This window comes from Eucyclogobius newberryi, unplaced genomic scaffold (genome assembly GCF_026437365.1).
Source record: "Eucyclogobius newberryi isolate DKJ021-1_F unplaced genomic scaffold, fEucNew1.0.hap1 SCAF_23, whole genome shotgun sequence".
NCBI lineage: Eukaryota > Metazoa > Chordata > Actinopteri > Gobiiformes > Gobiidae > Eucyclogobius > Eucyclogobius newberryi.
The window spans coordinates 1,138,638-1,148,637 of record NW_027315868.1 but is presented as its reverse complement, the minus strand read 5'-3'; the positions used below and the strand labels follow the sequence as shown (position 1 = coordinate 1,148,637).

At 51.0% G+C, this 10,000-nt stretch overlaps 1 protein-coding gene across 1 annotated transcript in view; it reads right to left on the bottom strand.

Moving 5' to 3' along the window:
- The window catches only part of LOC140372426 (plexin-A1-like), a 112,160-nt gene that overhangs the window by 12,406 nt on the left and 89,754 nt on the right, over positions 1-10,000 (bottom strand). Inside the window, exons 19-24 of the mRNA XM_072459521.1 lie at positions 7,038-7,272; positions 5,433-5,575; positions 4,466-4,722; positions 3,706-3,772; positions 2,321-2,467; positions 947-1,106 (exon numbers count right to left, since the gene is read on the bottom strand). Coding sequence (XP_072315622.1) covers positions 947-1,106; positions 2,321-2,467; positions 3,706-3,772; positions 4,466-4,722; positions 5,433-5,575; positions 7,038-7,272 — 1,009 coding nt within the window. The remainder of the gene's footprint in view (positions 1-946; positions 1,107-2,320; positions 2,468-3,705; positions 3,773-4,465; positions 4,723-5,432; positions 5,576-7,037; positions 7,273-10,000) is intronic.

The window sequence follows — 10,000 nt, the reverse complement described above, 5'->3', positions numbered from 1 at the left end:
ACAAACTCCATTTTGAACAAAAAACTCAATCCAAAACGTTCTACCTTTCATTGTCCAGATTCAAACACTAAAACAGGACTAAACCAGAGCTAAACTAGAGCTTAACCAAGACTAAACCAGAGCTAAACCAAGACTAAACTAGAGCTAAACTAGAGCTAAACCAAGACTAAACCAGAGCTAAACCAAGACTAAACCAGAGCTAAACTAGAGCTAAACCAAGACTAAACCAGAGCTAAACCAAGACTAAACCAGAGCTAAACCAGAGCTAAATCAGAGCTAAACCAGAGCTAAACCTTAAACGAGTTAAACAAGCCTAGATTAGGCCCAGTCCAGGACTAAATTAAGTCTCAAACACACTTCATCAAAGGAACTGTAGTCTTCAGTCTGAGGCCTCCAGCATTTCTGCGGCACGTTGGTAGTCTTTAGCTTGTAGCCTGTACTAGCCTTTAGCTTGTAGCCTGTACTAGCCTTTAGCTTGTAGCCTGTACTAGCCTTTAGCTTGTAGCCTGTACTAGCCTTTAGCTTGTAGCCTGTACTAGCCTTTAGCTTGTAGCCTGTACTAGCCTTTAGCTTGTAGCCTGTACTAGCCTTTAGCTTGTAGCCTGTACTAGCCTTTAGCTTGTAGCCTGTACTAGCCTTTAGCTTGTAGCCTGTACTAGCCTTTAGCTTGTACCCTGTACTAGCCTTTAGCTTGTAGCCTGTACTAGCCTTTAGCTTGTAGCCTGTACTAGCCTTTAGCTTGTAGCCTTTAGCTTGCAGCAGTGAGATAGCTTCTATCTACAGTCTTTCTTTTCAGCTAAAAGAGTCAAACAGCAGTCTAACTTTAGACAATGGTTCGGAGCCTAAATACTGATAATATTCCTTGTGCCGTGGACATGTGTTTGTCTGCAGCTCGGTTATTCGGAATAAATCCACATTACACTGGTTTGAAAGGGTCGAGTCTTACCCAGGTCCATGTCGGAGGCTTTGGGTCTTTGTGAATACGGCGTTCCTTTATAAACCGCGTCCAGGATCTTCTCCTTCACCTGCGTCACCGTGTCACAGTTCAGACTCTTCACCAAAACCTCGGGCGCGTTCTCGTTCTCCGGGTTCACACAGTGCAGCGTCTGAGGACAGAAAGAACACGCATCCAGTTCATCTGCAGAACCCTCAGAACAGAACCCTCAGAACGGAACCATCAGAACAGAACCCTCAGAACAGAACCCTCAGAACGGAACCATCAGAACAGAACCCTCAGAACAGAACCCTCAGAACAGAACCCTCAGAACGGAACCATCAGAACAGAACCCTCAGAACAGAACCCTCAGAACAGAACCCTCAGAACGGAACCATCAGAACAGAACCCTCAGAACAGAACCCTCAGAACAGAACCCTCAGAACGGAACCATCAGAACAGAACCCTCAGAACAGAACCCTCAGAACAGAACCCTCAGAACGGAACCATCAGAACAGAACCCTCAGAACGGAACCATCAGAACAGAACCCTCAGAACAGAACCCTCAGAACAGAACCCTCAGAACAGAACCCTCAGAACGGAACCATCAGAACAGAACCCTCAGAACGGAACCATCAGAACAGAACCCTCAGAACAGAACCCTCAGAACAGAACCCTCAGAACAGAACCCTCAGAACAGAACCCTCAGAACAGAACACGTGTTCACCTGTAGAGCCTCAGCAGTTTCATGGGTTGTTCAACCGTTTACTTTTTCAGATTGTATTTTGCTAATTCGGGTCGTGTTACCTGCCAGGGTCTTGTGTCGCGTTACGTGCCGGGGTCTTGTGTCGCGTTACGTACCGGGGTCTTGTGTCGCGTTACCTGCCAGGGTCTTGTGTCGTGTTACCTGCCAGGGTCTTGTGTCGTGTTACCTGCCAGGGTCTTGTGTCGTGTTACCTGCCAGGGTCTTGTGTCGTGTTACCTGCCAGGGTCTTGTGTCGTGTTACCTGCCAGGGTCTTGTGTCATGTTACCTGCCAGGGTCTTGTGTCATGTTACCTGCCAGGGTCTTGTGTCGTGTTACCTGCCAGGGTCTTGTGTCATGTTACCTGCCAGGGTCTTGTGTCATGTTACCTGCCAGGGTCTTGTGTCGTGTTACCTGCCAGGGTCTTGTGTCATGTTACCTGCCAGGGTCTTGTGTCATGTTACCTGCCAGGGTCTTGTGTCGTGTTACCTGCCAGGGTCTTGTGTCATGTTACCTGCCAGGGTCTTGTGTCGTGTTACCTGCCAGGGTCTTGTGTCGTGTTACCTGCCAGGGTCTTGTGTCATGTTACCTGCCAGGGTCTTGTGTCATGTTACCTGCCAGGGTCTTGTGTCGTGTTACGTACCAGGGTCTTGTAGTCGATCTGCTGCCTGATGAGCTTGTCTTCGCTGAGCGAGTAGCGCGCTTCTCCAGTGATGGCGTCGATGGGTCCTTTCTCCATCTGCTGCTTCATGGCACAGTAAAGCATGAAGAGCGGCTCTCCAGCACACTCCTGCCAAACACAAGGAGGAGGACGTGAAACTACAGCAGGAGGAGGACGTGAAACTACAGCAGGAGGAGGACATGAAACTACAGCAGGAGGAGGACATGAAACTACAGCAGGAGGAGGACATGAAACTACAGCAGGAGGAGGACATGAAACTACAGCAGGAGGAGGACATGAAACTACAGCAGGAGGAAGACGTGTAACTACAGCAGGAAGAGGACGTGAAACTACTGCAGGAGGAGGACATGAAACTACAGCAGGAGGAGGACATGAAACTACAGCAGGAGGAGGACGTGTAACTACAGCAGGAGGAGGACATGAAACTACAGCAGGAGGAGGACATGAAACTACAGCAGGAGGAGGACATGAAACTACAGCAGGAGGAGGACATGAAACTACAGCAGGAGGAGGACATGAAACTACAGCAGGAGGAGGACATGAAACTACAGCAGGAGGAGGACGTGAAACTACAGCAGGAGGAGGACGTGAAACTACAGCAGGAGGAGGACATGAAACTACAGCAGGAGGAGGACGTGAAACTACAGCAGGAGGAGGACGTGAAACTACAGCAGGAGGAGGACGTGAAACTACAGCAGGAGGAGGACGTGAAACTACAGCAGGAGGAGGACCTGAAACTACAGCAGGAGGAGGACGTGAAACTACAGCAGGAGGAGGACATGAAACTACAGCAGGAGGAGGACATGAAACTACAGCAGGAGGAGGACATGAAACTACAGCAGGAGGAGGACGTGAAACTACAGCAGGAGGACATGAAACTATAGTAGGAGGAGGACATGAAACTACAGCAGGAGGAGGACATGAAACTACAGCAGGAGGAGGACATGAAACTACAGCAGGAGTTAAACATGTCCCTTCACAACAGACCCTGGTCTAGTCCCTGGTCTAGTTCCAGGTCTAGTCCCTGGTCTAGTTCCAGGTCTAGTCCCTGGTCTAGTTCCAGGTCTAGTTCCAGGTCTAGTTCCAGGTCTAGTTCCAGGTCTAGTTCCAGGTCTAGTTCCAGGTCTAGTTCCAGGTCTAGTTCCAGGTCTAGTCCCTGGTCTAGTTCCAGGTCTAGTTCCAGGTCTAGTTCCAGGTCTAGTTCCAGGTCTAGTTCCAGGTCTAGTTCCAGGTCTAGTTCCAGGTCTAGTTCCAGGTCTAGTTCCAGGTCTAGTCCCTGGTCTAGTTCCAGGTCTAGTTCCAGGTCTAGTCCCTGGTCTAAGGGACTAGACTAGGTGAAATATCACCTTGAGGAACTTGTAGAGGAGGAACGTGAACCAGTTCGTCAGCATCTTCTCGGCCACAGACTCCGTTCTGAGGGAGAAAAAAAAGAAAATGATCAGAATTCAACCAAACTGGCTTCAGTTTTGTCTCGTCCTGATGAGATGGAGTGAAAAAACCTCTGCACGTGTGAAAGTTTATGAACGGAACAATTAAATCCACAACATCAGAAGTCAGAAAGTCACAGCTGGAGTCTGCGTCTGCTTTAAATCTGGTTTAGACCTGGTTTAGTCCTGGTTTAGTCCTGGTTTAGTCCTGGTTTAGTCCTGGTTTAGACCTGGTTTAGACCTGGTTTAGTCCTGGTTTAGTCCTGGTTTAGTCCTGGTTTAGTCCTGGTTTAGACCTGGTTTAGACCTGGTTTAGTCCTGGTTTAGTCCTGGTTTAGTTCTGGTTTAGACCTGGTTTAGACCTGGTTTAGACCTGGTTTGAATCAGATTTAGACCTGGTTTAGACACTTGCACATTCACATCTAAATTGGGACTAAACCAGAACCAAAACCTAAACTAAGCTGAATTTGACCAGAACTAAACCAGGCCTAGAACAGGACTAAAATGGGCTCAATGTGTGAACACAGCCTTTGTCCTGCAAGTCTGGATTTAGATCCGAGCGGTCAGTCCGAGCGGTCAGTCCGAGCGGTCAGTCCGAGCGGTCAGTCCGGTCAGTACGAGCGGTCAGTCCGAGCGGTCAGTCCGAGCGGTCAGTCCGAGCGGTCAGTCCGAGCGGTACCGTCGCAGCAGGAGCTTGGGGTGGTTCTTGCTCTCCAGGTTCTTGTCGATGAGGTCGGACAGCAGCTGCTTCAGGACTCCGGTGGCGTACTCCATCTCGCCCTGCAGCGCCGTCATGATGAGCGACGCCACGTTCCCTCTGTCGCGCATCGAGAACGAGCGCTGCGCCTCCAGCGTGCGGATGAACGTCAGCAGGAAGTGCTTTTTGGTCAGCAGCTGTCCGAACAGCGTCAGGGACTTCTCCACGTTGGCCGGCACCTGCAGGGGGCGCAAGAGAGGCAGGGACATAAGGGAAAATACACATCACCAACTCGAGTTTTCTGTAGTCCTGGTTTATTAGGACTACAAAAATGTGTCTCTGCCACGTGTGTGTAGTTTGGGTCATGTGTGTGTAGTTTGGGTCATGTGTGTGTAGTTTGGGTCATGTGTACGTAGTTTGGGTCATGTGTGTGTAGTTTGGGTCATGTGTGCGTAGTTTGGGTCATGTGTGTGTAGTTTGGGTCATGTGTGCGTAGTTCGGGTCATGTGTGTGTAGTTTGGGTCATGTGTGTGTAGTTTGGGTCATGTGTGTGTAGTTTGGGTCATGTGTGCGTAGTTCGGGTCATGTGTGTGTAGTTTGGGTCATGTGTGTGTAGTTTGGGTCATGTGTGTGTAGTTTGGGTCATGTGTGTGTAGTTTGTGTCATGTGTGTGTAGTTTGTGTCATGTGTGTGTAGTTTGGGTCATGTGTGTGTAGTTTGTGTCATGTGTGTGTAGTTTGGGTCATGTGTGTGTAGTTTGGGTCATGTGTGTGTAGTTTGGGTCATGTGTGTGTAGTTTGTGTCATGTGTGTGTAGTTTGGGTCATGTGTGTGTAGTTTGTGTCATGTGTGTGTAGTTTGTGGCATGTGTGTGTAGTTTGGGTCATGTGTGTGTGGTTTGGGTCATGTGTGTGTAGTTTGGGTCATGTGTGTGTAGTTTGGGGCCTCACCTCCATCTCCTTGAGCACAGGATGGTCCTCGATCCCGGGGAACAGGACCCTCATGGCGTACGTCCTGTAGTCCAGGAACGGGATCCCGGCCCCGTCCAGGTCTTGGGTCAGCTCGTGGATGTCGGTCTGAAGCTCTGCGAAGGCTGGACACAGAGACCGGGTTTAAGACCAGACCTGGACCGAGTTCAGGGCCGGACCTGGGCCGAGTTCATGGCCGGACCTGGACCGAGTTCAGGGCCGGACCTGGACCGAGTTCAGGGTCAGACCTGGACCGAGTTCAGGGTCAGACCTGGACCGAGTTCATGGCCAGACCTGGACCGAGTTCAGGGTCAGACCTGGACCGAGTTCAGGGCCAGACCTGGACCGAGTTCAGGGCCAGACCTGGACCGAGTTCAGGGCCAGACCTGGACCGAGTTCAGGGTCAGACCTGGGCCGAGTTCAGGGCCAGACCTGGGCCGAGTTCAGGGCCAGACCTGGGCCGAGTTCAGGGCCAGACCTGGGCCGAGTTCAGGGCCGGACCTGGGCCGAGTTCAGGGCCGGACCTGGACCGAGTTCAGGGCCGGACCTGGGCCGAGTTCATGGTCGGACCTGGGCCGAGTTCAGGGCCGGACCTGGGCCGAGTTCAGGGCCGGACCTGGGCCGAGTTCAGGGCCGGACCTGGACCGAGTTCAGGGCCGGACCTGGACCGAGTTCAGGGCCGGACCTGGACCGAGTTCAGGGTCAGACCTGGACCGAGTTCAGGGCCAGACCTGGACCGAGTTCAGGGCCAGACCTGGACCGAGTTCAGGGTCAGACCTGGGCCGAGTTCAGGGCCAGACCTGGGCCGAGTTCAGGGCCAGACCTGGGCCGAGTTCAGGGCCAGACCTGGGCCGAGTTCAGGGCCAGACCTGGGCCGAGTTCAGGGCCAGACCTGGACCGAGTTCAGGGCCAGACCTGGGCCGAGTTCAGGGCCAGACCTGGACCGAGTTCAGGGCCAGACCTGGACCGAGTTCACCAGAAAAGTTACACAGTGCACCTTTAACATGGGTCGTGTTTCTGTCTTGTTTGGGTCGTGTTTCTGCCTCGATTGGGTCATGTTTGGGTCGTGTTTCTGCCTCGATTGGGTCATGTTTGGGTCGTGTTTTTGCCTCGATTGGGTCATGTTTCTGCCTCGATTGGGTCATGTTTCTGCCTCATTCGGGTCATGTTTCTGCCTCGATTGGGTCATGTTTCTGCCTTGTTTGGGTTGTGTTTCTCCCTTGTTTGGGGTCATGTTTCTGCCTCGATTGGGTCATGTTTGGGTCGTGTTCCTGCCTCGTTTGGGTCATGTTTCTGCCTCGTTTGTGTTATGTTTCTGCCTCGATTGGGTCATGTTTGGGTCGTGTTCCTGTCTCGTTTGGGTCATGTTTCTGCCTCGATTGGGTCATGTTTGGGTCGTGTTCCTGCCTCGTTTGGGTTATGTTTCTGCGTCGATTGGGTCATGTTTGGGTCGTGTTTCTGCCTCGTTTGGGTTATGTTTCTGCCTCGATTGGGTCATGTTTGGGTCGTGTTTCTGCCTTCATTGGGTCATGTTTCTGCCTTGATTGGGTCATGTGTGCGTAGTTTGGGTCATGTGTGTCACAGCACCTTCTTTGCACTCGAGGGCCACTCTGGACTCCAGGTTGTCCATCTGCACCTGGAGCCTCTTGAGCGTGCGGTCGGCGTCTCTCGACTTGCGTTTGTAGGCGATGAGGACAATGACGATGATGAGGAGCAGAAGTCCGCCTCCGCCGCCGATCCCGATGATGGCGGGCAGCGTGAGCAGCGAGTCCGAGTAGATCTGCAGCGTCCCGGGAGTGAAGACGAAGCCCCCGACGCGGATCTGACAGAGACACGAAGGTTAGTGACGAAGAGGAAGGTGTGTCACGAAGAGGAAGGCGTGTCACGAAGAGGAAGGCGTGCCACGAAGAGGAAGGCGTGTCATGACGAAGAGGAAGGCGTGTCACAAAGAGGAAGGAAAGTCACGAAGAGGAAGGAAAGTCACGAAAAGGAAGGTGTGTCACGAAGAGGAAGGCGTGTCACGAAGAGGAAGGTGTGTCACGAAGAGGAAGGCGTGTCACGAAGAGGAAGGTCACGAAGAGGAAGGTCACGAAGGGGAAGGCGTGTCACGAAGAGGAAGGTCACGAAGAGGAAGGTCACGAAGGGGAAGGCGTGCCACGAAGAGGAAGGCGTGTCACAAAGAGGAAGGCGTGTCACAAAGAGGAAGGCGTGTCACAAAGAGGAAGGCGTGTCACAAAGAGGAAAGCGTGTCACGAAGAGGAAGGCGTGTCACAAAGAGGAAGGCGTGTCACAAAGAGGAAAGCGTGCCACGAAGAGGAAGGCGTGTCACAAAGAGGAAGGCGTGTCACGAAGAGGAAGGAAAGTCACGAAAAGGAAGGTGTGTCACGAAGAGGAAGGTCACGAAGAGGAAGGTCACGAAGAGGAAGGCGTGCCACGAAGAGGAAGGCGTGTCACAAAGAGGAAGGCGTGTCACGAAGAGGAAGGCGTGTCACAAAGAGGAAGGCGTGTCACAAAGAGGAAGGCGTGTCACAAAGAGGAAGGCGTGTCACGAAGAGGAAGGCGTGTCACGAAGAGGAAGGCGTGTCACGAAGAGGAAGGCGTGTCACAAAGAGGAAGGCGTGTCACGAAGAGGAAGGCGTGTCACGAAGAGGAAGGCGTGTCACAAAGAGGAAGGCGTGTCACGAAGAGGAAGGCGTGTCACGAAGAGGAAGGCGTGTCACGAAGAGGAAGGTGTTCCACGAAGAGGAAGGAAAGTCACGAAAAGGAAGGTGTGTCACGAAGAGGAAGGTCACAAAGAGGATTTTCGAGGAGTTTGGGTCATGTGTGCATAGTTTGGGTCGTGTGTGCGTAGTTTGGGTCGTGTGTGCGTAGTTTGGGTCGTGTGTGCGTAGTTTGGGTCGTGTGTGCATAGTTTGGGTCCTTTGTGCGTAGTTTGGGTCGTGTGTGCATAGTTTGGGTCCTTTGTGCGTAGTTTGGGTTGTGTGTAGTTTGTGTCATGTTTCTGGGTCATATGTATGTAGTTTTGGTCATGTGTGCGTAGTTTGTGTCATGTGTGCGTAGTTTGGGTCGTGTGTGCGTAGTTTGGGTTGTGTGCGTAGTTTGGGTTGTGTGTAGTTTGTGTCATGTTTCTGGGTCATATGTATGTAGTTTTGGTCATGTGTGTGTAGTTTGTGTCATGTGTGCGTAGTTTGGGTCATGTGTGTGTAGTTTGTGTCATGTGTGTGTAGTTTGTGTCATGTGTGCGTAGTTTGGGTTGTGTGTGTAGTTTGTGTCATGTGTGCGTAGTTTGGGTCATGTGTGCGTAGTTTGGGTTGTGTGTGTAGTTTGTGTCATGTGTGCGTAGTTTGGGTCATGTGTGTGTAGTTTGTGTCATGTGTGTGTAGTTTGTGTCATGTGTGCGTAGTTTGGGTCATGTGTGTGTAGTTTGGGTCCTGTGTGTGTAGTTTGTGTCATGTGTGCGTAGTTTGGGTCATGTGTGTGTAGTTTGTGTCATGTGTGCGTAGTTTGGGTCATGTGTGTGTAGTTTGTGTCATGTGTGTGTAGTTTGTGTCATGTGTGCGTAGTTTGGGTTGTGTGTGTAGTTTGTGTCATGTGTGCGTAGTTTGGGTCATGTGTGTGTAGTTTGTGTCATGTGTGTGTAGTTTGGGTCCTGTGTGTGTAGTTTGTGTCATGTGTGTGTAGTTTGGGTCATGTGTGCGTAGTTTGGGTCATGTGTGTGTAGTTTGTGTCATGTGTGCGTAGTTTGTGTCATGTGTGCGTAGTTTGGGTTGTGTGTGTAGTTTGTGTCATGTGTGCGTAGTTTGGGTCATGTGTGTGTAGTTTGTGTCATGTGTGCGTAGTTTGGGTCATGTGTGTGTAGTTTGTGTCATGTGTGTGTAGTTTGGGTCCTGTGTGTGTAGTTTGTGTCATGTGTGTGTAGTTTGGGTCATGTGTGCGTAGTTTGGGTCATGTGTGTGTAGTTTGTGTCATGTGTGCGTAGTTTGTGTCATGTGTGCGTAGTTTGGGTTGTGTGTGTAGTTTGTGTCATGTGTGCGTAGTTTGGGTCATGTGTGTGTAGTTTGTGTCATGTGTGCGTAGTTTGGGTCATGTGTGTGTAGTTTGTGTCATGTGTGCGTAGTTTTGGTCATGTGTGTGTAGTTTGTGTCATGTGTGTGTAGTTTGGGTCCTGTGTGTGTAGTTTGTGTCATGTGTGCGTAGTTTGGGTTGTGTGCGTAGTTTGTGTCATGTGTGCGTAGTTTGTGTCATGTGTGCGTAGTTTGGGTTGTGTGTGTAGTTTGTGTCATGTGTGTGTAGTTTGGGTCATGTGTGTGTAGTTTGTGTCATGTGTGCGTAGTTTGGGTCATGTGTGTGTAGTTTGTGTCATGTGTGCGTAGTTTGGGTCATGTGTGTGTAGTTTGTGTCATGTGTGTGTAGTTTGGGTCCTGTGTGTGTAGTTTGTGTCATGTGTGCGTAGTTTGGGTTGTGTGTGTAGTTTGTGTCATGTGTGCGTAGTTTGTGTCATGTGTGCGTAGTTTGGGTTGTGTGTGTAGTTTGTGTCATGTGTGCGTAGT